Source organism: Dreissena polymorpha, chromosome 3 (genome assembly GCF_020536995.1).
Source record: "Dreissena polymorpha isolate Duluth1 chromosome 3, UMN_Dpol_1.0, whole genome shotgun sequence".
Taxonomy (NCBI): Eukaryota; Metazoa; Mollusca; class Bivalvia; order Myida; family Dreissenidae; genus Dreissena; species Dreissena polymorpha.
This window is the reverse complement of record NC_068357.1, coordinates 76,071,989-76,099,843: the sequence shown is the minus strand read 5'-3', so window position 1 is coordinate 76,099,843 and position 27,855 is coordinate 76,071,989. Positions and strand designations below refer to the sequence as shown.

The window sequence follows — 27,855 nt, the reverse complement described above, 5'->3', positions numbered from 1 at the left end:
TACCTTGCGTCTCAATAAGATATGAGCGGCTTCTATGTAACTTGAATATAATTGATCATTTGATATTAAAGCGTAATTATTTTAGTGCAGTCAGACGCAGTAGCCGCCGAAACGTACACCTACTACGTTTGTTAAGTGAAATGTCTGTGCGCCGTTATTTTGCTAGATTTCGTATAACGTCTTCCTTATGAACTGCATAATGTTCAGGGGACAAAAATATTTATAAATTGCACTCGTCCTGCAGGACAAGTGCATTAAAATTTTCACTCGTCCTTCAAACACATGCACCTGTCCTTCAAATATGTGTGAAAGAAAGATTGCAAAGGACTGATATGACTAACAATGTTTCCTATATCACTGCTAAAATGCTGCTTACTTAGTTATTCATGCCAGCTGATCACAGAAGAAATGTTAACTTACTTTATTTATGAGGAACACAAAATAAATAAATGAAGACAAATTTGTTTTTTCCTTTTTCTAATGCTTGCGTGCTTTCCATTTCGGATGGTTGAACATCGCTTGTGCCCCCTTTAAAGAACGCTCGTATGTCAAACATTTTTCAGATGAAATTCAGACTGGTTTAAAACCGTACTTCGCAGTAAAATAATTCTTTAAAAAAATCAATACTTACAGTGAATGAAGTCAGATGGTTCCCTGTCAACATGGACGCGCAAAGTTTACACCAAAAAGCCAATATTTACTCGGGACACAGTCTCGCATAACAACGCGCACCTGCTATATGAAATTTTCAATTACGATTTCTGGTTCATTATCGTTCTACTTTCGGAATAGATATGCTTTAAGAAATGATTTTATCTAATGAAAAAGAGTCTTACTGGTCAGAAAATATATATTTTAACATCAGTTTTTGTTTACTCGTCCTGTAGGACGAGAGCTTTAGGGAAATTCACTCGTCCTTTCAAGATTTCACTCGTCAATACGAGCGGACGAGTGGAATTTTTGTCCCCTGAATGTTACAACTTTGATAAAAACACTCAATTCACCATTATTGTTGAGTTAATCATAACGCTAAAACGGACTAACTAATGTACATGGAGAAAGTAAATAAAAAACATTTTCTGGAGCAAGAAGTTGAAAAACACAACATTACACATCAATTTTGACTTCCATTGCAACCAAATTTAGGTTCGATGATGACAGCCAGATATTGCTCTCTATTAATTGAATGTTTGAAAAATTCGTTAGACCAGTATCATACGAAAATGGATCTTATTTAATTGTGGTTCCCTCATTGAACTTATGTTGTCTGTCGACTTTTAGAATAATGTGTAAGAAATAAATGTATTGCTTCAGATTCACGAGCTTTTTTTAAGAAATGAAATATGCAAATGTATGTTATATATATTTTTTTCTGTTTCTTAAACGTATCTTATTTATTTGTGACTACGTGCTTATTTTTTTTAAGATATGAGAGATTCAAATGTGTCTTATTTATCTTTTATCCATGTCTTATATGTGTTTTATTTATATAAGACTACATTCTATACTGCCAGTGTCATGCGAAAATGGATCTTATTTCTTAATATCCACCTTCACACTTTATTCTTTATTAGCGCCGTCTTTCATTAGGCTATCACTATTTAAAGAACAGATTACTGTGAAATTAATTAAAATGTGCAACGGTGATATTGATCCATTCTCGTTGTTAATTTAAAATGTACACAACAGTTTAGCAATAAATGAAATCAGTTATTTTGGCAGTTAATCCTTTTTTTTCCAGTACGTTAGCCAGGTGCCTGTGTATTGAGCTGACAAGATAGGGATCATCACAGCAGGTTGCTAATACACAGTGTAGACTTCCCCTGTTTTATTATTGTATTTGTTATTTACCTGATTGGAATAAATGAAGTGTATTCAATCGGGTCTGCTGGCGTTATGTTCAAGGTCATTTTATGTGAAAAGCTGGGTTTCGGACATAATTTCAATCGTTTTGCTTTTATACACAATTTTTGAAATAATGAATATATTGGCGCGATGAAACATGATTTATAAATCAAGCTGACAGAATAGTTTCAGTTCTTAATTATGTGTACGGTAATTTAATTCACATCTCTCGCTTAACTTAACGTTCAATGGCACGCGCACTTAACAAAATTATAAAACATCAAGTGTTTCATTTTATTTCTTTTTATAAATTATGCACAAATATTATATGTTATAAAAAAAATCATGTTATGTTATGTACGAACGAAAGGCTGCACGAACGTACGGACCGACGGACGAAGGGACGGACGTACGAGGGAACGAACGAACGGACGGATTAGCGAATTGACGAATGAACAGACGGACGGATTAGGCCGGGTTTCCATGCATCCGTGTCCGCGCTCCGGGTCCGCGTTCCGTGTCCGCGTTCTGTATACGGACACGGAGTATCGTTTCCATGCATCCGCTTATTATTTAAGCCTTTCCGTGTAAAAAGCTCATTCCAAACGTGGTATACAAAAATCCTAAATATCTCATTGTTTCATACCGCTATCAGCTAATTTCTCCAACACCACAGTACAGAAAGCCGAAACTAGCTGATAAGCCACTCTGGACAAGCTGAATTAATGACAATTAGCATAATTAGATTGATACACATTACTGATTATTCGTATTACAGACTTTAAAACTTAAATGTGAACCCGCATAGACAAAAAAGAACATAAATAGCGACTTCTTATAGCGTTATACCTTGTTTGAAATATATTCTGTGTCTTTTGAAAAGCGATTATAGAGTGTAGACGATATATATTCGAATTGTTTGATGCAATGTCTTTGTCTTTGTATTCTTTCTTACGTTGGTTGTATATTTCAGAGTGATCCCTTACTAAATATGCTTGAAAGTCGACCATTCATGTTCACTTCCGTCCGTGTACTGAGTCCGCGTCCGTGAAAAATCGCTCACCGAGCGATTTTTCACGGACGCAATTCGCGGACGAAAAATGCGGATGCGGAACGCGGATACATGGAATCGCTCCAACAGATTTCAACCATTTCGTTTTTTTCGCGGACACGGACACACGGACACGGAACGCGGACGCGGAGACATGGAAACCCGGCCTTAACGAAGAAGGGACGGACGGACGCATATATTCAATGCGCTTTCGGTAATTCTTTTGCGCTTTCGGTACCGATACCGAAAGCGCGCGCTTTCGGTTAATCTAGTAACCCCACTTGTCACTCACTCACAGCTTCTTTCGCATATTCAGTCCATCAATCCCATTCTTACAGTAAGTCAATTAGTGAGTTCCCTCCGGCTCAATATTTTCATTAGCCGAATTTACGGTAGATCACATACATTCTTTACATTCTATCAGTTTTATGGCGTTTGATGAAAATAAGTTATAGCCAAATTATTCAATCAGTGTAACTGTATTTCAATCGCGCAGTTGTAAACTCGCACTGTCAGTAAATCGCATGTTCATTCGCGGAGTGAGTCCGTCCCTCAAACATTCTTGTAACAGTCAGTCACTCGCTTACATAAACAGTCGCGCAGTCAGTCGATCACACCGTCGAAAAGTAAATCGCATAGTTAGTCAATCACTCACTGTGAAACTCAAAGAGGATGCAAAAATCTAAATATTCATACTTAAAGAGGATGCAAAAATCCTAAAGCGTGCAACAAATGTCCTTCCTCAGACAACATATCGCAAAATCATGAATTGGCAATAGTAATTGTATAAGTGTATATAGAATGTGATAATATTGTATATGTAGTATACATGTTCTTAAACGACAAAGAACTACTTATTTTGTTATAATATAAAACTATATCTGAAACCCCAAAATCATTTAGAAGTTACCTTACAGTAAAATACACATGAATCCCAGTTCGAAAGACCCAATTTGCAATCTTCAATAGCTATGCAGTACTTAGTTACAACAATAATGTACTTTATTTGGTTCACTATTGGCCCCAATCCTGTGTATTATCCCCGTTCATTGATATCCTGCTGTGGTCACAGAGCAGCGATCATTATCGGTGATCAAAACTAACAGGTGCACAGGAAAAAATGCATTAACCCAGTGATAGGTCCGTTGAGAGCTTATGAGGATTATACGCATAATGTGGATATGCTGGGGTCTGTCATTTATTGACGCTGTATTTTTCAATGAACGGAGATAATACACAGGATTGATACTTTATTAATTAACTCTTTTTGCTGATATATATATATATAGGCAAATAAAAGCATTTGTAAAGTATATCAACTGACAGGAATATGTTATACATCTTCATTCTGATTTAAATCACACAGCTTTACATTACTTTAATATTTTCGTAAAATATTTGATGATATGTAAATCACGTAAGAATGCTTAAAGAATCGATATTACCATTGCGTCTGATCTTCAAATTGTATTTTTGAAAACTGATTAACACGATAAGTTAATAAAGTATGTCCGTCTCTCTTATATTAAATACATTGTAAACAAGTGGTTTTATAACAACAACAACCACAACATCATAAGTGGTATTACATAAATGGAGAATGAAATATCTTTACCAAATATACAATTATAATTACATTTCTATATTTCTTTATTTGCTCATTTCATATGAATAATATAATGAGAATTTTATTCCGTGTATTTAAAAAATCGAATTTGGCGTGTAAACGCTTATACAAAAATCTACCAATTTTATTTTAATAGTTTGCTGACTCCTTTATCAAATAATAAATACAATCAACTGAACCAGAGGTATATTTATAGAACAGAACAGAATATATTTTAATTTGTTTCACAGGCCACATAAAACAGTACATAAGTTGTAACAGCATTTAGTTCACAAAATTTTATTTCTCAAAACAACAATTACAGAATTATTTAGGGAAGGCGATCAGTGAGTTTACTTTTTGATTTTTGTAGCATTATCAATCAGTATTTTTTTCCATTACGGACTATATCTAAAAACAGACATTTACTATTGTATGCTAGAAGCTTTATTGTAAGCTTCATTGCTGAAATAAATGTTGTTGTTGAATTTGATAGATCTCCTGCTTATTTATCTGTCTTCTTTAAAAACGCTGTGTCTATTTTTGATACATATCGGGTATTAAAATAGTATTAAAATAATAAAAGACACTAGATACATATCGTTTAAGGTTGTATCAAAATAAGGTACATGAAAATTACTTTTGCCACAATTATTGGTAATTACTTTTACTATTACACACTAAAACTTTATATACATATATCAAATGGTAACATTTACGTTTATAATAAGTTTAATACACATAAAGTATTACATTTGCAAATTAGACAGATAAAACATTATTTCTAGTGAACCCTAAAAAACATCAATTATCACTAATTTTACGAGGAGTATAAGAGGTTAACAAGTTACTGGTTCCCCAACGAACCCCAAAGTTTATTTTGGTATTCCATGTTAAGTTTTCATCATTTTTGCTTATTACACTTAATTAACCAGCTGTATATTTTGCGATCATATTATCTAAATTTAATAATTGTAATTTGCCAACAAGTGACGAAAGAGATTATACAGAGATTTGAAAGTTGAATTCATGTCATTTGTATATTAATAAATAATTCTTATTCAATTGAATAGTAAAAACAAGTTAACGACCTATCTCTCTTACTTTTTGTCTATGTAAGTGGAAATTAATAACATTGTTTGGCCTAAATACCCACCAGAATTTCTACGAATTGTCGGAATAGTTCTATAATATAGATGTTTGTTTAATTTTATAAAACTTTTTCTATCATAAAGAGTTGTACACATTAGCGTTTAGCAATTTTATGAACTGAATTCGATAAAACGTATAATCGTACTATTTAATCGCTTAAAAGTTTCTCTACGGTTACCTTCACAAACTTTCGATGGGCGAGTACCCTATTTATAGTATGGGGACCTACGTACGTTCAAGCATACTACAATTTTGAAACGGATATTGCAATAGTTTTTAATCACTACACAAGTGCATGTGCATGTATGTATTATACATAGGAAATGCCAGAGCGTGTAAAATAAACTGAATTTGTAGACTTATGACTTAGGTACCACCCCTAATGTTCAGTGTTATCGTACTATTTGCCCTTCCTAGCTGTATAATCATCACTATTATTATCACCGTGATTGATATAATCATCATTATTAGTATTATCATTATCACTATCATAATCCCACCTTTATGTTACTGACCCTATACTGGAGATTTTTCATTTAACAACTCTTTTTCACAATATACGATGATTTATCGTATAGACTACTGTTTGTTTGATATTTGTGACATTCTCTTATAAGTAAGCTCACAAGTTATTACAAATTGTTATTGTTTTGTAAACTGTGAACACTAATAAGATACTGTTCTATCAAGTTATTATTTAATTAGGTGTACGGAAGAAACCCCCTCCGGAAGAAACCCCCTTCGCTAAAAACGGCAGGGCGGAAGAAACCCCCTTTCATAGTTTGCATACGCGGAAGAAACCCCCTCGCTAGTTTTGCATAGGCGGAAGAAACCCCCTCGCTAGTTTTGCATAGGCGGAAGAAACCCCCTTCCATAGCGGAACAAACCCCCTTTCAGACGATTTAGTTACATTCCAACGCACGGCAATTGTTTACAGAAATTCACTTTCATTTTCAGAAAGTTCCCGGGAAGCATGATTGCATGATTCATTTTTTTTAAAGACGAATTCTTCGGTTATTGAAGGAAAATATGTACCAAATATCTTCGTCACTATCGGCTCTGGGCGCTAATTTTGGGTTTTTGTTATTTTTATCAATCTATACAAGCTAACGCATATAAAATGGTATAATCTCACTGAAACGAGTGCAAGACAAATTCACACGAGCATCTCATCATTAACAACTTGTGAACATACGGCCGGTACACCTCTTTACTCAGCACATAACAGTTTGGATGGAAAAAGATTTTCGCACCTTCATTTAATTATATAAAAGGTCCTTTAATGTACCGGCTATTGTAGATAATGATGAGAAGTTGTGTCATGATCGGCGCCATTGCGGCTCGTGTGAAGTTATGAACAGTTTTGTTTAATTACATTAGCACTTCCGAATGTAAATGTTACCGCAACGTTAAAATATTTGTGCAGTGTAAATTCTATTTTGAGTTGACTCTTTTTCTCAATAAAAAGGGCGCGAAAATTATGCAGCATAGAAAGCGTGGGTGTATTGAGCGTTGTAACAAGCACACAACTAGTCAGGGGATTGATGCATGTTCGAAGGGAATATTTCATTAAGTCTATAAATAGTCACTTATGTCGAAATTTATTTGATACAAGAGAAAAAATGGCAAGGTTTGTGTTAAAGAAATTATTGAGAGCTTTTATCGTTAATAGTCGGGATTTTACTACCTCTGCGGGAAAGACTTAACACTTAGGAAGGGGGTTTATTCCGCCTCTCTGAAAACACGAAGGGGGTTTATTCCGCCTGTCTGAAAACTCGAAGGGGGTTTGTTCCGCCTATGCAAAACTTATGAGGGGGTTTCTTCCGCGTATGCAAAATGTGAAAGGGGGTTTCTTCCGCTATGCCGTTTTTAGGGAAGGGGGTTTCTTCCGAAGGGGGTTTATTCCGGTAATCTTTAATTATCTCATTTTTACATAAAAGTTTACACCAAATGCTTAACGTTTTAAAGTAGATACATGAAGAAATTTTTTTACCATTTCGAGTATGCCCATATTCAATTAGTTACCATGTTAACTAACAGCTTGCCGATATACTTTGAAAACTTTGAATTATATTTATTATTCCATATGAGCAACAGGAAAATGCACATTCGAAACTTTTGAAATAAATATTAGCAAATACATAATGAGCCCTGCTCTGTGAAAATGAGTTTAAATGCATGTGCGTACAGATTCGTCCCATATTAGTCTGTGGAGTCCGCACAGTCTAATCAGGGACGACACTTTCCGCTTTTATGACATTTTTCGTTTAACGAAAGTCTCTTCTAAGCAAAAATCGAGTTTATGTGGAAAGTGTCGTCCCTAATTAGCCTGTGCGGACAGCACAATCTATTCTAGGACGACACTTTACGCACATGTACATTAAACCCCTTTTCACAGATCGAGTCTCTAGTATTTTATTAACCGGTGTATCATCATTCCAACGTTCTAATATTGTTTCATTAAATAAATATATATTGACTGTCGTTTTAAACGTGCGGGGTAAGAACTATACTGCTAAAAATGTTATATTATATTATACATGTATCTTATAACATAAAGCAAATTATGCTCTAACTGGAATTTAAATTCTCGTAGCTGTTCTGTTGTTTTATAGTCCTAGGTGCTCGGATTCTTACCACATATTTTTTTAATTAAACAAATAAATCATATTGTACGGTCATTACACACTTCCGAACAGACGGCACTTCTCTTTTTGTGTTAAAATTTTATTTTTAGTGGCTGTAAATCTAACCAATTATTTTGTTGACAGATAAATGTTATTGTGTGTGTATAAATAATGAGAAGATGTATAAGCAATGTACATCTAACTTATTCCCGTCGGCGAGTAATATACAAAATTAATTTATGTTCTTATTTAAATAATAAATACAATGATTTACAGTTATTTATACATTTAAACTCTGTTCTTAGATACAAATCGAGTTGTTAAATAACGACAGCATTTGTAACACATTCTAGATTATCGTCACATCAAACTGATAATTGTTGCGGAAAATGATGGATATTAATTAGCATGGGGTCTCTTAACTCGAATACTATGGAGTCCACCTGCCAGCTCTGCTGACACTTAACCAGTGTATAAAGGGCAAAAAGTGGAAAAAAAAATTGCTATAAAAACACAAGTACTGCAGAGTAAGTATATTCTACACTTCTGCTATGGTGTCGCGCAGGGGGATTGTGGATATTTTTCGAGTCCAGTATAGAAAATGTTAACACCTGTTGAAGCCATATGACACGTGTGACCGGATATTAATCATTATATAGATGTTTTGTGTTGTTTTTCTTAGAACATGGATTGTGTGCGTTAATTCTTTAAAAAACGTGGAAATATATATTAGTTTTCAGCGTTCTCTATATCGTCTGCGTGTCATTTATATAAAAACGCAGAAATACCTATACATTTCCTGTATATGAAATTGCAAAGAAAAAAACCCCGAAAAATTACCCACGGACTTCAACCGGTTTTAAATATTTTCTTTTTGATTAAACTATCGGTACTATGGATAATAATGGATAATAATGCTACTATATTTAATAAAATATCACATTTACAAGTGTTGCGCATCTTAGTGACGTGTAAATAATGATTTAAATCCATTTTATTAAAGCCCGTCTGCATTTTCCTTCTTTGTCCATATCGTATGCAATTTTCTTCTTTGTTCATATCGTATGCAGTTTTCAACGTTATCTATATTGTATGCATAATCCGTAAGCGTTTTAGTGACGGCCGTTTAAAAGTCATTTTGGTTAGCGACTGTCACGTCACCCATCGTACTCAAGGTAGCGACTGTCACGTCTCCCACCATACTCAAGGTAGTGACTGTCAAGTCACCCACCGTACTTAAGGTAGCGACTGTCACATCTCCCACCTCAAAGTAATTTATATCTTATTTAATTTATGTTTAAAATATGGTTAATTACATTTGATAACATCTTTTGTTTGCTTGAATCAATCACATTGTATAGTACAGTCAGTCGGGTAGTTCCGGATCACTAGCGTAAATAATGCCTATGGTGTTAATATTTTTAAAAGAAAGCAACTGCTTTCAAAATACTTGGATTGTTGAGGCAAAATATTTCATCTTTCAGGCCATATTGATTTATAAATACTTACCAATACATTTCTGATGCCAATTTGAACTTATTCACATGCACCAAGTTGGCTAGTTCCGAATCGAGTGCTGTAATTTCGGATCACTCGGACTATTTGGAAGATGTAGGTCAGGGAGCATCTCAAAACTTATGTTGACTGTCAAAACAAATGATGTATGACTTAAATAAACATCAGAATGGTTCGTTTGTTTCAGTTCAACACCTGTCTGACAATGTGTAAACCTTATAGGGTGTTCGTCTGTACGACAGGCGAAATAACACTAAATTAATATTTTTCAAAATTGTTCAAGGTTTATCAATTGGCTGTGCCCCTACCATCATACATCGAGCGACCCACCGGATTCACTCGTCACATGCACCCCTTTCCTACAGACAGATCCATACCACTGCAAATTATTATAAGTTTTCATTTTTCCCAAATACTATTGTGATGTGGAACAACCTCCCTGCCACTACAGTTTTACATCCTGATTTTGAAGGGTTAAAGCAGTCTCTGCTTTACCCTTCTGCCCCTTAAAGTCTGGGAGACATGTCTTATCATATTTTAACCTTAATTCACTTCAACTTATAATTGATTTAACATACTTTTATCTTTCTTCTTCATTATTTTTTATCGAGTGCACCGGGATTGTCTCCCATATGGCCGTCGCCCCCAGAAAGACGTGTCAGTTGGTTACGGGGGATAGTGCAAGATACAGGAGACACCCCATTCCAGATTTGACCCTGTGTCTTTTAGTGCCCGGTGTATAGCACCTAGTACACTGCACCTCGGTTTAACGGCTCATACGAAAGACGAGTTAGTAGGTTAGGTGCAGCAGGGGATCGAACCAGCGATCTCTGGATTGTGAAGCCAGTGTGTTACCACTTGACCACGGATCCGCTACTTTTATCTTTCTCACTTTTAACACTTATCTGCACTGACTGCGCACCTGTCAATAATTCCCGCAAGGGTAGTTAGACAGTATAGAATACTTTATATAGTTAGTACACATGACCAATTAATCTGTTTGAAAGTATAATGTTTTGATTTGAAATGGATTCCTGCGTATTTTCGGTTATATTAAACAAAAACGCATATACTCAATAAAAGCAATTTATTGATAAACTCAAGATAACTTCTTGAAAAATAACACAGAATGATAACATTTAACAACAATAGACTCACAATAATTTAAAAAAATGTATGAAATTATGACATACGAGTCGCCTTCTGAGAAAACTGGGCATAATGCATGTGCGTAAAGTGTCGTCCCAGATTAGCCTGTGCAGTCCGCACAGGCCAATCAGGGAAGACACTTTACACGTTTATGACATATTTCGTTTAAATGAAATCCAATTTTGGTTGAAAGTTTCGTCCCTGATTAGCCTGTGCGGACTGCACAGGCTAATCTGGGACGACACTTTACGCACATGCATTATGTCCAGTTTTCTCAGAACGCGACACATATGTTTATGACTAGAACATTTTATGGATGACTAGAAAATATTTTTATATCTAAGGTCCTGAAAAATACAGAACTTTATATTAATGTATTTATTAAAATGACAAACAATTAACATAAACACGTTCCACTGGAATGCATTTGCTAATAATGGAATCACAATAATGTAAAAAACATAGCAAACCAGTACCTCTGGAATCAATTTGCTAAAGAAATGGAAAAAATACTAGATATTGAGTTACCTTCTTGGTAAATATCAAAGTACAACATTTAACAATTAACAATAATAGGATCAAAATAATGTAAAAATAATGTAATAAAAGTATCAAAAAATATTGAGCATATACCAGTACCTCTGGGATAAAAATGGAAAGCAATACTAAATATCACGTTACCTTCCTGGTAAATAACATATGATAAGATTTAACAATAATAAGATCACAATAATGTAAAATGTATAAAAGTATACATTACAATTATAACAAACCAGTACCTCTGGAATAAATTTGCTAAAAAAGGAAAAAATACTATACATCCATTCAAAGATCAAAGCAACTGCAATGTTTATTAAACTAAACTATAACAATCATAGGGACCCGGCATAGTGTTGGGATTGAATATAATTGTTTTTTTTATGCAATCCCAACACTTCGCCGGGTCCCTATGATAACAATACAATGGCAGAATTTAAAATTCAATGCTCATCACACTCCCTGCTTCTAATTTAGAAACAGTGTCTCTAATAACTTTAAGAGTCTCTGTACAAAGGGATTTCAATGGCTTAATGTAATAATTGCAAGGCAAAAATACCCCCCCCCCCACCAACTTCATCTTGCTCCGGCCATGGGAATAAACTTGGTGTTGGTTCCCCAAATGCTTCAGCATAGACTTGTCCCCCCGCGTCAAGTACAGTTGTAAAGCAAGGAGCCAATTCTCTTGGTGCATGACCTACTGGTAAACCTGCAATATCTGATAACATCAAATGGCGTTTGTCATCAGTGACAATGTTATGTAAGTCTTTGTCAAAATCATCCAGTTCTGGTATCCAGACGAGACAGGAGCTCACATCATGAATGTTTAAATATTCTCTGTCCACTTGTAACTTGGTAGGTGGATCTGTGATAGGGGGGCGAATCTTATAGTGGTGATAGCCTTTAATTACACAGTTTTTTATACAGATGCACTTATCGGACAACGTGTCTGGCAAAGTTGACGGCCCTGATGAATGGTTTGGAATACTCTGCACTGCATCAGTCTTTGGAACCTGAAATATTAGAATTTTAGCATAACAGCGGATAATATATGCCAAACCTTTAACTTTTACGTCAATATATATTAACTAGATTCCACTAATCAAAATTCATGCAAAATTCCTTTAACAATATTTTGAATTTGTTTATGATAAACTGCACTATACTTTTTATCTTGAAAAAAATATTGACTGGATATGGCCGCATTATTGAGGTAACAAAAAATAAGTTAACCTTTTAGGGAGCAAAATATACAATGAAAATAGAGGTAAATTGTAACATGTAAATACAAAAGTTATCAAATTCGAACAGTAAAAAAACAACACTTTTTCTTAAAAATTCTGCTTGTACAGATGGTTTACTAAGGAATTTCCTGTCATATTAGGCTTTCAATCACTATCATTACTCACATCCGGGACAACAGAATGGTGAATCATCATTGTCTACGATAAAGTCGTCACTGTAACATTCCTTGTGCATCCAGCTATCACACTGGTCACACTGGATCCAAATACTGCCAGTTTGAAGTAACTGCTCCTCATCCCATGTCATATGACATCCCATACACTTCACTTCTAATTCTTTGGGTTTTTCAGAGTTTTTCTTATCGTTCTTGTTAGCACATTTTGATGATTTTGGTAAAGTCTTTGATTTTATCATCTCATTTGACTTCTTAGTAAGATTTTTTAAGTATTTGGCCTTTGCCATTTTTTCTCTTTTGATAGACTGTCTTATCTTATGTAACTCTTTCAATGCCATTGTCCTTAAGGCAGATGGTGATGTCAGATTATCAGGCATATCCTGCAAGAACCTGCCCGTTTGGCCTTTTTTGATGTTTCTGCTACAGGGTAAATCAATCTTTTCTTTAAAGCAGGGGATATCATCAGATCACTTGTTTCAGACTGGTCATTTGATACTTTATTTTCAGTTTGGCAACAAACAATAGATGCAAGCAAATTTAAACCACTTGATTTATTACATCCTTCATTTGGAGTTGTAACAGTATTGTTCAAATCAGCAGCATCATGTGCCTTTGATAAACATGAACCCGATACACAATCAGCACGGAATTGCAGTGAATGAGGTACCTGATGTATGTTCATGTGATCTCAAATACAAGGTCTTGTACACCTTAAAACAGGGTGAAACCTCTTGTATATCATAGCTCTCTTCTTCGTTTCTGGTATTTGTTACGAATAGGTGTGTCCAGTGCACTTTCAAGCGAATGAAATGCTAATAAAGAAGCACTGTCTGTGCCATCTTTTTTGGTTGCAGACTGCATTCTACATGGTCTTCTGCATTGAAGGTCATGCCAGGTTTCAGCCTCTCTGATGTGATCACAGTGTCATCTACTGGATAGATACCAGCACTCTTGAAGCTGTTGATTACAGTAAGTGGCTTATAAAAAAGCAGGAAGGCCTCCTTCAGTAGTTCAGCAAAGTTTCCTTTTCCCACAGGATTACCGGGATTGTCTCTGCTGTAACGCCGCAGCACTTCATACCATCTTTTTTCAGGGGACCAAAGACTCCAACGTCCAAGGGCTGCATGATGTGAGTGGCATTTGGGTGTAACCTGTATAGTTCAATACCTTTTGATGAAGCATACTCAAAGACTTTCATTTCAAGATGACTGCTCACACTATCGATGAGAAGCACAACTGGCCTATCTGGTCCACAATTCTTATCAAAATGTTCAAGGAATTTCTTGAATGCTGCTGCGTCCATCCATCCTTTCTTTGTGTAGGCAATTCCACTGTTTTCTATCGAACCAGATAATGGAGTGTATCCCTTTGGAACTGGTAATGGATAGATGAAGAATGGAGGGATAATGGTTCCATCTGCTGAACCACAGAACATGACAGTAAATCTTTGTTTGCTATGGCCACCAACAACATGGGGAACTTGACCTAAATCAGCTTTTAGTGGTCCTATCACTTTACCAGATTTGCTGCCCATAGAAAATCCGGATTCATCAGCATTGAATATCTGTTTTGGTTTATCAATTAACCCAAGGTTCATTACAAAATTCTTGTAACATGAGTACCACTTGTCAATGGACTCCTTACTTAATTTGGCTCTACAATATAAAGAAGTGAAACTCCAGCTGCTGGGGCAGTATTGAATTTTCATTAAAAACAATTAGTTGGTCCTTTATTTAAGGCAAGTGACCGATTGCCCAAACAGTACAAAACAGCACAATACAGCACAATACAAACCAACATAAACACAAAATATGAATAAAGCTGGGGTCACCGCCTCGGAACGGTCAATGCAAAGCATTGGGGGTTTAAACCTGGTTATAGAGCGCTCAACCTCACACTTGGCCCAGCCATATTCATAATACATTTAAGTGTAAATAAAATTTAACGTCATAGCATTGTAACTCAAATTAAACAATAGTAAAAGGGAATTAAAACGCATTCAATTTCATTACTATTTAATTACTCAATTGCATTGAAGATACAAGAGTAACAGAATTACAACTTTTTGACGAACGATCAAATAAAACTATTAACAATTGTCAACTACATTCCTTCTTTATAGAAAAGATTTGAGAATATAGAATCATATAGTTAATATCTCAGATAATCATCGCGCAAATACAGGAAGAAGCAGCAATAATGGGTGTAAAAATTCCATATTACATAGCTTGGTTGTTTATGTGACTGCTAAACAAATTAAAAATAATTAAATCAAACAAGAAACGCCTATCAGAGAGAAAATATAAATAAAATGGAACGTTATAAACCCAATGACCTATGCATGTAGATTACAACTGGGAAAGTCGGTCGTATGACGTCACAAAAATCCATAATGACATAATGACGTGAACAAATTCCAAGGGCAGTACTAAATAAAAATATTAATGGGGCTGTGCTACTAATAAAACAAGTTTAGGTGATTTAATATTAAGAAGCAAATGAATAAAATGGTAATTCCATTAAAGCGACATTATTGGAATCAAACAGTATATAGGTGTTTTGACAACTGAAGACAGAAATGATTTGATGTACGATTTGAGTCCAAATGTAGTTTACATGCAGATTTGTTCATACGACACAATGACACAAATTTATTCAACAGTGAAAAATGCCTATAATGTAGTATTCATGCAGATTTGTTCATACGACACAATGACACAATTTTAATCAACAGTGAAAAATGCCTATAATATTACTAATGATTCCAAATTTTAAGGGAAGAAAGATATAGTGAATCGAAAACCATCAAACACGTGTTTTTAAGTACATAAGCATCGTATCCTTTTGATAAAAACAAGTTAATTAAATTGAAAAGTTTAATATGAACATTTGGTTTAACATATTTTAATTTGCGGACACGCTTCGTGTTTCTTGTCTTAGTTGAATAATGTTACTATTTCTGCTCATGAATGCGTTATACCAGTCATAGCCTGGACGGTCATCCTTAAAAGGGGTACTTTTATTTTCTTCCTTCACTACTCTTTGTACAAAGTCAAGGAATTCACCGGGTTTCAAACCCATTCCTCGGGCACTCATTTCCTTTAACCATCGCGCCATTGAAGCTTCATCTGCGTCAGAAAATATTGGCCTTGGTCCATTCCTACTATCAACATTAAGTTCACCACTTAGCCTACGATAAAGGTACCCATAGGAAACACCAAACTGCTCAGCAGCTTTACGTATTGGTACCTTGTCATTCTCTATCGTTAGTAATGCACGTTTGACAAGATTCGCCTTGCTGGGAGATTTCCTGGAGTATTTCCTCTTCAGCCTCTTCGCCACAGACTGTGCAGGGCTCCTGTGCTGTTTAGGCCCCATGAGTTCAACTTGACATGGTCTGAAATGCAAAATCACAGCATAAATACGCATTAACAATAGGATAATTGTTTAAAATATTGCAATGCCGGTCTGTCTGGTGGCCGTCAGAGGGTGCCAACATCACAAATTTTCCTACTGAATAAAGACTGCATAAATTAAACATCGCTTTTTATAATAGTATAGTTAAATAATTCCAATAAAACAATACATCAAATTGATTTCCAATCATTACACCCCCTGGACGTTACACCCCTAGTCTTTACACCCACTAAGCCTGGACATTACACCCACCAAGATGTAAACATAATTGATTAGGTTACTAAGGTGTGATCACACCTACCATGGGGCACACTTCACTTGATTAATGATGTTCCTGCTTTAATATGTGTCCAATGGGGGTCTGTCCAAGTGTTTTTTATGTTTGTTTGTCTGTATGTCTGTCTTATTGATGTGCAGTGTTAATTAGGAAATAACAATTTTTTGGTGTGAAAAACATTGTTCTGTGATATTTTCAAATAATTTGTAATTATCAAAGTTTAATAATAACACCTAAAATTAAAGGAGTTTGTTCACACCATTGTTATCAAATGGTCTTGTAACTGATAAATAATTTAAAACACCAACTTGGTTTAATCTTATTAGCTGCACCATTCTTGACCAATTTATTTTTGTAAATACTCATTTATAAACTTTAACCTACACAATTATATAACTTATATAATTATTAGTCTCTATAAAAACATATCCATTAATTATTAATAATCAGAAACTATTTGTTACATATTAACCAAGTACATCATGGTGAATGTTTGGAATCCTAATAATACTTTCTTATTTTTACATAAATGAAATTCAATTTAATGGTCTTATGGACAATACTGGGTATAACTTGGTATCTGTGTTTTATCTGATTTACATTTTATTAACAAAAACATTATTTTTCAAAAAATATGATATGATATGTAACAGAATGGTATTATTGAGGAAAAGGGAAATGGGTAGAGACATGAGGGATTATACATGCAATATATATTTTTGGTATCATTCAAATAATTAAGTGATCTTATGTTGCATTAAGACTCATGCCCCAATTTAGTGTTTTAAATCATTGACACAGTTTTGTGTCATCATTTATGAAACTAACATAATGTAAAACTAACAGTAACACTGGGCCACTTAGATAAACATTGGACCTATTTGGGCCACATTAGGGCCAGGCAAAGACCCTCTAACTGTTTATTAGGGGCCATAAAAGATACACAGACTAGTGCCAATTAGGGCCCTCCCATAAACTGTGAAAACATGCTTTGATTGCTACAGTAAGTGACAGATTCCTGTTAATTGTGTTTCAATATAAAAAAGTATTTCTTCAATGATCCCTCATTATCAATTCTGACTTTAAAGTTTAATGATATTGTAATTAATAAAACAAATGTCACTTTGAAGTCTGCAGTAAAATTTTATATATCATACAGTGACAATATGTTACTTCTATTTCAATATCTAACAAACTCACTGAAACCAAAAGATATAGGATATTTTTACTTTACTAATACTTGCTTTAAATTAATAGCAAGTTACCTCCTTTTGTTTTAGTGATATGAAATAGCCTAAGGGCAGATTTGCTTCATTGTCAATATCAGAGACATAACACTGCATGCATTTTATGCACTGATTATCAAATAGATATATAAATAAATAAGTGAAATACTATGGTAACTACAATAGTAATAAAACTTAAGTAACAGATGTGATACACTGAGATTAAGATATTGACTTAGTCCTTATGTATTTGAGGCCGTTTCCATAAATAATAAAGAATTTTTTCTTATAGCTTTAAAATAAAAAGAAATGTATAAATTTAAGATTGTGTTTAGTATATTCTAAATATTTTTTTTATTTATCATTATTTTTATTTTTAAAGATATTTCTGTCTGTATATTCCTGAAAAAAGTATTAATGATTTAGATGCATATTATTACATTTTGGTGAAATAAAAAGAAATGTATAAATTTAAGATTGTGTTTTGTTTATTCTAAATATATTTTTTTATTTATCATTATTTTTATTTTATTTTCAAAGTTTTTTCTGTTTGTATATTCTTGAAAAAATTTATGATTGATTTAGATGCTTATTATTACATTATGGTGAAATACAAATAAATGTATATGAATTAAGATTGTGTTTTGTTTATTCTAAATATTTATTTTTATTTATCTTTATTTTTATTTCTCAAGTTTTTTTGTCTTTATATTCTTGAAAAAAAGTATTTCTGATTTAGATGCATATTGTTACAGTCATTTTGGTGAAATAAAAATTAATGTTTTAAATGATGGCTGCTCAATTAAATAATTTGAGCAACCATTAATCTCATCAGTGTCATCTTACATGACCAATCCAATTAGTGGTTCATAAGTTGATTACACCTTTCTAATCTAATCAATATCTTGGTGGGTGTAATGTCCAGGCTTAGAGGGTGTAAAGACCAGGGGTGTAACGTCCAGGGGGTGTAATGACTGGACACCATCAAATTTATGAGGTTATATTACACTAATTCCGATTCCCATAGGGTCCCATTATAAAACTGACAACTTTCACAGCATTTTTCTTGCCTTTCCGACGTATCAATTTTTCCGAACCTGGTATCATTTTAAAGATGGATCTGTCATCTTCCAATAATTGCAATCAAAAACATACCGTCTCGCAACTTCTAAGAAAGTAAATCGCTGTCGAATGAACCCACCGTAGAAAAACGTGTTTCGGAATCCTAATTTCGACAAAAGCCCCACACAATAGAAAACACGCCCTCAAAAGTTCATCTTTTAAGTTAGCTTCCAATCCAAGGCATCAAAGTACTCCAGACACATACAGGATATTACAAATAACCACAAAAGTCATGTCTCACATTGTTAAATGGCTTATATTCAAGAAGAGAAAAGGAACTCTTTAGAAATAGGCACTACTTTCGAATGGACCACGGAGGGATACACAATGATTTAGTGTAATGTAACCTATGAGAAACATGGCAATTTTTATTTCTTATATAATAAACAACTATTCACGATTTCGACATTGTTAAATCAAGATACAAGATACAAGATACAAGATACAAACTTTTATTTCAAGTTGGTTAACAATAAATAACAGTATAACATTAGCTATGTATAGCTATTGACCGACACATATAAATAGTAATATGGTTATGTACAAGGCATAAATAAATAAATAAATTTTCATATTTCTTGTTAAAATATCAAAGGCATATTTAGTTTACTAACAAAGCACATGATAATAACTTAGCAACTATAAAATAACTAAGCAACTATATAATAACTTAGCAGCTATATAAAAGATATAAACACATAAAAAGTAAGCTTGTAATTAAAACATAATTATTTACTTAAAGGATTCACAATAGTTGTGATGAAAGTATATTTACTTAATAATGATTAAGCTTATTTATAAAAAAGCATATATCACAGTGTGCATGAAACATAAGAAACATGCAAGCAACAAGCAGCCAAAATTTTAGCAACTTAAACAAGCAAGCAACAAAAAGCCAAAATTTAAGCACTTACATATTCAATGAAAGTTTATTTTACTTATAATGATTTAACTTACATATTTATATTAAAATCAGGTTCGTTGCATGAGTAAAAAGAAAAGGGTATATCACAGTGTGCATGCAACACAAAAGCAAGCAAGCAACAAAATCTAAAAAATGTAGCACTTTAAACGAGCTAGCAACAAAAAGCCAAATAAAAAGTTTTTTCAAAAGTACTTGTATTTGGCTTATTAATCACTTTAAGCACTTTTTAAATACACAATGATAAGCTTATATCACAGTATGCATGAAAACATAGAGCATGCAAGCAACAACAAAAAGCAAAAATTTAGCAGCTATGTTTGATACATGCAATAGGAGCAGCGGCAGCTCTCACCGTCCAAAGAGCTAACCAAACTGGAGAACTGGTTGAAATGTACTTGGTCCCTGAAATGTTGGGGGAGAGATTTCCACAGTTTGGCAGCCCCGAAACGGAAAGAGTTGATGCCGTAACTTGATGTTCTTACTTGGGGGATTTCAGCAGTTCTGGTGTATCTAAAAGAATAGGAATTAGATTTAAGATTTACAAGGTCATTAAGATAAATTGGAGTTTGATTATTGATTATTTTAAATGTTTCCAAAATAATTGATCTTAGTCTCCTAATTTTTAATTAAGACAATTTTGACTTATTCAATAAATCGTCATAAGTTGAAACATAATCGTCATAAATAAATCTTAATGCTCTCTCTTGAATTTTTTCCATTTTCTTTGTATTTACTTCCCCACAGTAATGCCATACTACAGGACAATAGTTAAAACTGGATAGGATAAAAGAATGATAGATGGTAAGTTTACCTAATTTACAAAGGTGTTTTCCAATTCTTTTCAAAACATTTAATTGCCTTGAGGCTTTTTTTACATATGTTAGATATATGGCTATTAATTTAAGTTGAAAATCGATTGTGACACCTAATAATTTTACTTCTTCGTCACATTTAATAGTGTGATTATTTCCAAGATTGAAGGATGTAATATGTTCTCTAGATTTTTTTCCAATGGCAATGCCTTGAAATTTATCTGGGTTGGCTTGCATTTTATTGTTTGAAAACCAAGCTATTAGTGTTTTGCTATCTTCTTCAAGAGTACTAACAACGTCTGTTAAATTCTGTCCTGAGTATGAAAGGGTGTTGTCGTCAGCATAATTATACAAGCTGCTATTTGAAATGAAATAAAAAATGTCGTTTATAAAAATGTTAAATAAAACCGGCCCAAGAATAGACCCTTGAGGAACTCCTTTGTCAGGGGACAAAAATTCCACTCGTCCGCTCGTATTGACGAGTGAAATCTTGAAATGACGAGTGAATTTCCCTAAAGCTCTCGTCCTACAGGAGAGTAAACAAAAACTGATGTTAAAATATATATTTTCTGACCAGTAAGACTCTTTTTCATTAGATAAAATCATTTCTTAAAGCATATCTATTCCGAAAGTAGAACGATAATGAACCAGAAATCGTAATTGAAAATTTCATATAGCAGGTGCGCGTTGTTATGCGAGACTGTGTCCCGAGTAAATATTGGCTTTTTGGTGTAAACTTTGCGCGTCCATGTTGACAGGGAACCATCTGACTTCATTCACTGTAAGTATTGATTTTTTTAAAGAATTATTTTACTGCGAAGTACGGTTTTAAACCAGTCTGAATTTCATCTGAAAAATGTTTGACATACGAGCGTTCTTTAAAGGGGGCACAAGCGATGTTCAACCATCCGAAATGGAAAGCACGCAAGCATTAGAAAAAGGAAAAAACAAATTTGTCTTCATTTATTTATTTTGTGTTCCTCATAAATAAAGTAAGTTAACATTTCTTCTGTGATCAGCTGGCATGAATAACTAAGTAAGCAGCATTTTAGCAGTGATATAGGAAACATTGTTAGTCATATCAGTCCTTTGCAATCTTTCTTTCACACATATTTGAAGGACAGGTGCATGTGTTTGAAGGACGAGTGAAAATTTTAATGCACTTGTCCTGCAGGACGAGTGCAATTTATAAATATTTTTGTCCCCTGTTTGTATAGGTGTAAAAACTGACTATTTAAATTTCCCATACGGACACACTGTTTTCTATGTGAGAGGTAACTTTTTAGCAAATCGGTTGAGTGTTCGGACATACCATATGCTTTAAGTTTTAGCAGTATCAAGTCGTGAGGGAGACAATCGAACGCTTTAGATAGGTCCATTAAAATTGCAGCAACAAATTTATTTTCATCCAAGGATTTTTTCCAATCTTCTATTATTTTTAAAAGTGCAGTTTGGCAACCATAGCCTTTCCTAAAAGCAGATAAAAAAGGGTTAAAATGATTGTTAAAATATGTTGTTAATTGTTCATTTATTGATCGTTCGAAGATTTTGGACAGTGTGGGTAAAATACTAACTGGTCTGTAATTTGCTTTATCTAAATTACTATTTTTTTTATGTAATGGTTTTACTTGAGCTATTTTAAGTTTATCAGGGAATGTTGAATAACTAATACTAGAGTTTATAATAACGGTTAAAGGACCAGTCAGAACAGGTTGAGCTGCTTTTAGCAATTTACTTGATATACCATCAATGCCTACTGCTTTTTTAGTGTTTAGTTTTCCAATTTGCTTTCCTACAAAATCTTCACTGACAGGGTTGAAGGTAAAACATTGATTAGGTTTGATATTTAAGGATATCATAGATATGCTAGGGTGATTTTCATCAACTGTTATGGATTCATTTCATATGTTTTGTGCCACGTTTACAAAAAAGTTATTAAATATTTCCCCTACTTGTTCTTGATTAGTAATAAGCTTGTCATTTTCGTTTAGAATGGTGTCTTTATTGATATTACTGCCTTTGTTGGTTAAAAAAGGTTTGACAGTTTTCCAGAAATCCTGAGATTTGCATCCCCCTGTACACCTTTCAATGAAGTAATTATTTAAGGATTTACGTTGTATTTTGGTTACAAGATTTCTTTGTTGTCTGTAATTTTCCCAATTTTTTGTATTCTTGTTATTTAAATATTTGTTATGGAGCATTCTTTTTTTATAAATTGCATTTTTTAATTGTTTATTCATATATGGCACTGGTTTCTTTTGGACTTTTTTCATTTTAATTGGTGCATGTTTATCAGCTACATTTAAAAAGTGTTCCTCAAAAGTATTATAAAGTTTATTTACATCTGGTTCGTTAAAGTCGACACGTGAAAGTTGTGTTTCTAACTCAGTTTGAAAAGAAATGATATCAAAATTTTTAAAACTTCTGTAATTTCGATATTCTCGTTTTTTGGTGGGTATGCTATGTTTTAGCTGCACACCAATAAGATTGTGAACATCACTTAAGCCACAATTAAAGTTACAAGTTTTTCCTAAAAGTTATGGTTTATTTGTTAGAATGACATCTACCAGACTTGGGTCTGCATTTTTCGTAAAACAAGTATGATCTGTAATTACATTTTCTAGGCTAAAGATATCGCATACATCAAGTAATGGTTGACTTTTACTGTTACTCATTATATCATAATTTAAATCTCCAATCAGTAACAAATGGTCATATTTTTTCATGCATTTATCTAAGATCAAAGTACAATCTTTTTGAAAGGTTTCATTGTCTAATACTGGTGGTTTGTAGCAGCCAAAAACTATCCATTTGAATTTACCAAGTGTAATCTCTATAGAAATCGATTCGATGTTATTAAATTCTAGATTTGTCTTTCTGTCACATGCAATGTCAGACCGTATATATGCGGCTATACCTCCTCCATGTTGGTTTCTATCAGCTCCCATATGTGGTAACTATCAACTTCAAATTCTGCATCAGGAAAAGAGTCATCTATTTTTGTTTCTAAAATAAACAGAAGGTCAACAATGTTATCTGTAAGTAATTCTTTGATGTAAATAAATTTGTGTCTTAGACTATTTATATTTAAGCTTGCACAGATGAAGTCAGTAGGATGTTTTTGTCGTAATACATATAGAGAGTCAAATATATTGTCATTTGTCACTGATGTTTCTTGTGAAGAGGAAGGATCTGAGCTTGCAGATAGATCGAAGAAGGAGTCTGCGAAATGGAAGCGAGTACAGGCGTTGCAAGTCCAAGGGGTGTCATTTTTACCCATCTTGATGTAATCATCGGGCGATATGCCTTCACATTTAATGTGTACCCACTGTAGACAGGCTTCACAAAAGATAGCCTTATGGTTTTTGGCTACAGGTTTATAGCACTGACCACAGGGAAATCGAATCGGAATGGATTAAGTGCCACGTCACCGCACATGAAAAGTAGCAGGTTAAGGTGTCTTCTTCTATGGAGCTTTATAGGTTGTGATAAAGGACAGTTTCTCGAGTGTTTAATGGCATAATACATAGCACTGTAGAAGTCACAGAAAGAGTCCTGGGAGATAATCAAATTCCAGGGTTTAAGGAATGTTGGCTGATGGTCATAGTGCCACACCGTGTAATAGTCTTCTCCACAGTTGTTATTATTTGGAGCTACGTTAATAAGAAAGCTATAGTTTACTTGTGATTCGTTTGTTGAAATCTGATCTGCTTTGAGACATAGAGTGTCTGTAGAGTCCAGCTTGATAGTAGATGATACCTTTACATAGCTTCTGTTTGCAATTATAGTTACAAGTGTTAGTATACACAAAAACTTCTGTGTTGAGATTTCCATTTCACGTTTATTTGTTTACTTCCGCGTTCTTCCGGAAGATTGTTTTCGAAGCGCTTGGATTTTGATTACGTGCGCCTGATGACACTGACTAGAAGAAAGAAAATCAATTTCTGTGTGTTTCTGAATTCCAGCGTAGATATGTTGAATGGTAAAACGTTCTGTTGTAAATGTTTAAAAGCTAGAAGTTTAAAATACTGTTTAAAAGTTTTTATTTCGTCCAATTTCATGAAAGCAATTTGACTACAGAAATTTTCACAAGCGCAGTTGACGCATGCGCAGTAATTTCTAAAGAGTTCCTTTTCTCTTCTTGAATATAAGCCATTTAACAATGTGAGACATGACTTTTGTGGTTATTTGTAATATCCTGTATGTGTCTGGAGTACTTTGATGCCTTGGATTGGAAGCTAACTTAAAAGATGAACTTTTGAGGGCGTGTTTTCTATTGTGTGGGGCTTTTGTCGAAATTAGGATTCCGAAACACGTTTTTCTACGGTGGGTTCATTCGACAGCGATTTACTTTCTTAGAAGTTGCAAGACGGTATGTTTTTGATTGCAATTATTGGAAGATGACAGATCCATCTTTAAAATGATACCAGGTTCGGAAAAATTGATACGTCGGAAAGGCAAGAAAAATGCTGTGAAAGTTGTCAGTTTTATAATGGGACCCTATGGGAATCGGAATTAGTGTAATATAACCTTTAAAAAGCACATTTACTGCAATGTCAAGGTCACATGGATTCGTCTGCAAGCGAGACAAGTAGAAAATGAATTTTAATGAATGTTTTGATGATTTGGGTGCTAAAATAGATGAGAGGTGTCAATATTTTGGTCCAAATGGATGTTTTAGGTTGTTTTAGACGGTTCCGGATGGGTGGGGGACCTGGTATGGACAAGTAAGGGTAACATTTCCAACAAATCTTAAATGTAAATATTATTATGTCCATAGATTGAAGTTTCAGGTGGAGAGCAAGATGAAAAATATGCAAAATTACATGCATGCAACCCATTTATGCCATTTTTCTCTTTGTTTGTAGGCCTGACCGTTTGTCCTTGAGCCGTAGATGGTCAACAATCCGCTAGCTGTCTTGCTCTGACTGGTGCACTGGACATGATTTCAATGTGAGTCATCAAACTGATTGTTTAATTAACACATGAATTTCAGTTTGTTCGTTAAAGTACTAACTTAGCTGTGTATTTTTACAGTGGACGTAGTGGTGCGGTGCAGGTGGTAGACTAGGTATTTCCATATATACACTATGTTTACAGAATTGCGGCCAGTGGAGCAACATAGCTGATGAGTTAATAGCACTAGTTCTTCAGACAAATAACTTTATTTTCAACCTATAAAGCATATTTAGCTGTAGGTGGGGCCAATTAGTTGTAAGATCTGGCTTTTGTTCTGTTAAGCCCTTAGAGTAATGAATTTCAGAGTGAAGACCGTAGCGCCTTTTCCTAGTCAAGTATCGGGCAGCTGTATGTCTTTTCAGAAATGCACATGTCTTTTTAAGCATGTCATTGTGTTTGCTTTTAATAAGATAGGCAATAAACTCATAACCTTTAGACAAATGAGCATCTGTAAATTCAGATTTCACTATTTCAGAGTCAGCCAGACCATGATTGAGCTTAAGGATTGTGCTGCGGATGCAGCCTGTGCAGTTCCGGGAGAAAGTCACTGTCTCGGGCAATGCGGTCTGGTATCAGGTAAGCACTATTGAAAGCCTCACACTTTTGGGGGGTCTGAAGCCTTGTGCTGTCAATGCGATCTGGTTCAAGTACAATAAGAATGCATTCTCAAAGCAGTACTTCATCAGATATGGTTATCTCAAGCTTACAGTTCGCGGGCAGATATGACTTCGATTTGTTCTTGCTAGCAGAACCCCTACAGGCCAAACTATGCGTTAAGCACTATTTTCCACAGCAACCCTTGCAGACAGAAAAACAATACTTAAAATTACTTCTGGCATTTAATTTCTAATTTCCTAAATATCTCTTTTGTATGTTTGTTTGCCCTTTTTAACTCTGACATGCCATCTTGCTCACATTGATGGAGCATACCTGTTTTTGTTTAGAGCCAAGTCCCCGGCTGCTCGAGTTTGCCGTGTCAATAATGAGAAAGCCATGGCATGATGTCTCCTCTATGTGTATCCTTATCTCAGTGTTGAACATAATTGCCAGTTTCAGGGGCCTAAACATTTTATTTTATTAAAGGTCTGGATGATCCTTGCCTGACTGCGGGTTTGTGTACACCTCAATCCGACTCTGTGTCCTGAACAGAGGCCGCAGTGGTGCAGCGCTTGTGGACGATCCATCAACATCCTGAAAGGTCAACACTACACCAAGCTGTGAAAATTGATCCTGATAGTCATCCCCAGGTAGTGGAATGAATGTTCACTGAACTACAGAGGAATCACACCCAAATGACTTTCCTGCCACGACATTAGTGTGGCCACTCGCGTAGGAATTCCTTAGCAAACATGCTCTTTTGCATGGTGACTGTGGACATTTTTGCAAAACTTACGCTTTCAACACTGGATTTTAAAGAGAATACTTAATAAAATGTCGCTAACAGGACTTATTTATATGAGAGAGACTATCTGGATGCGCATTAAGTGTCACTTTGTGTCGTAAGCTGTTGAAGGAGCGATTTGCGCCTTTTTAAGTGTTAGTTTTTGGTAGCCGGCTTGTATCAGCTTGAAAGCTGAAAATTATGCCTCTCATCATAATAGCATTAATTTTTGTAATTGCAATGTGTATGTTTAGATTGTAAGTGAAGCTTTTAATAATAACTTTCTTAAAAAACATGATTTTATATGCTGTCAGTGAGTTTTTTATTGAAAAAAGTGCTTAAAATTTAAAAAAAAGTCTCCTATTTCATCAAGAAAAGTACACTGATTCACAATCAATACATTTATTTGGGCCTTTTGCTGATATATTGGTGAATTTCGCATGCAATGATACCAGTTTTTTCCATGAAAGTTAAGCGTAACAATAATTGGAGACGCAAAATCAGCTGTCGTCACTTAGACTAAAAATCATGCATTCCGACTTGACTGCGGCCAATTTAGTCACCGCTTTAAATGGCCATTTTAAGGCCTTTACCCCCATCCGAATGCACTGAAATTGCATATTCATTGTGGAAATAGTTGAAATCTCATGTGGAGAAAGTTTGAAAAAGATAGGACAAAGTTGAGTTCCCTTAAAGGTTACATTACACTAAATCATTGTGTATCCCTCCGTGGTCCATTCGAAAGTAGTGCCTATTTCTAAAGAGTTCCTTTTCTCTTCTTGAATATAAGCCATTTAACAATGTGAGACATGACTTTTGTGGTTATTTGTAATA

General features: G+C 34.4%; 1 protein-coding gene and 2 long non-coding RNA genes across 3 annotated transcripts; 1 reads left to right on the top strand and 2 right to left on the bottom strand.

Annotated features, from left to right (window-relative positions):
* Nucleotides 1–12,481: 12,481 nt before the first annotated feature.
* LOC127872343 (uncharacterized) lies at nucleotides 12,482–13,189 on the bottom strand. Its single transcript, XM_052415675.1, has 2 exons — nucleotides 12,892–13,189; nucleotides 12,482–12,495 (listed from the first exon to the last, which is right to left on the bottom strand). The coding sequence occupies exons 1-2, from the start codon at nucleotides 13,187–13,189 to the stop codon at nucleotides 12,482–12,484; spliced, it is 312 nt and encodes a 103-aa protein (XP_052271635.1).
* Nucleotides 13,190–20,321: 7,132 nt separating this feature from the next.
* LOC127874040 (uncharacterized) lies at nucleotides 20,322–24,535 on the bottom strand. Its single transcript, XR_008046591.1, has 3 exons — nucleotides 24,363–24,535; nucleotides 23,599–23,687; nucleotides 20,322–20,379 (listed from the first exon to the last, which is right to left on the bottom strand). It is a non-coding gene; the product is annotated as an uncharacterized LOC127874040 (long non-coding RNA).
* Nucleotides 24,536–24,836: 301 nt separating this feature from the next.
* LOC127874530 (uncharacterized) lies at nucleotides 24,837–26,882 on the top strand. The gene is made up of 3 exons (XR_008046974.1): nucleotides 24,837–25,634; nucleotides 26,116–26,216; nucleotides 26,724–26,882. It is a non-coding gene; the product is annotated as an uncharacterized LOC127874530 (long non-coding RNA).
* The last annotated feature ends 973 nt before the right edge of the window (nucleotides 26,883–27,855 follow it).

Coding starts and splice junctions, on each gene's coding strand:
- LOC127872343 (XM_052415675.1), bottom strand. CDS start 13,189: ATGGCAAAGGCCAAATACTTAAAAAATCTTACTAAGAAGTCAAATGAG.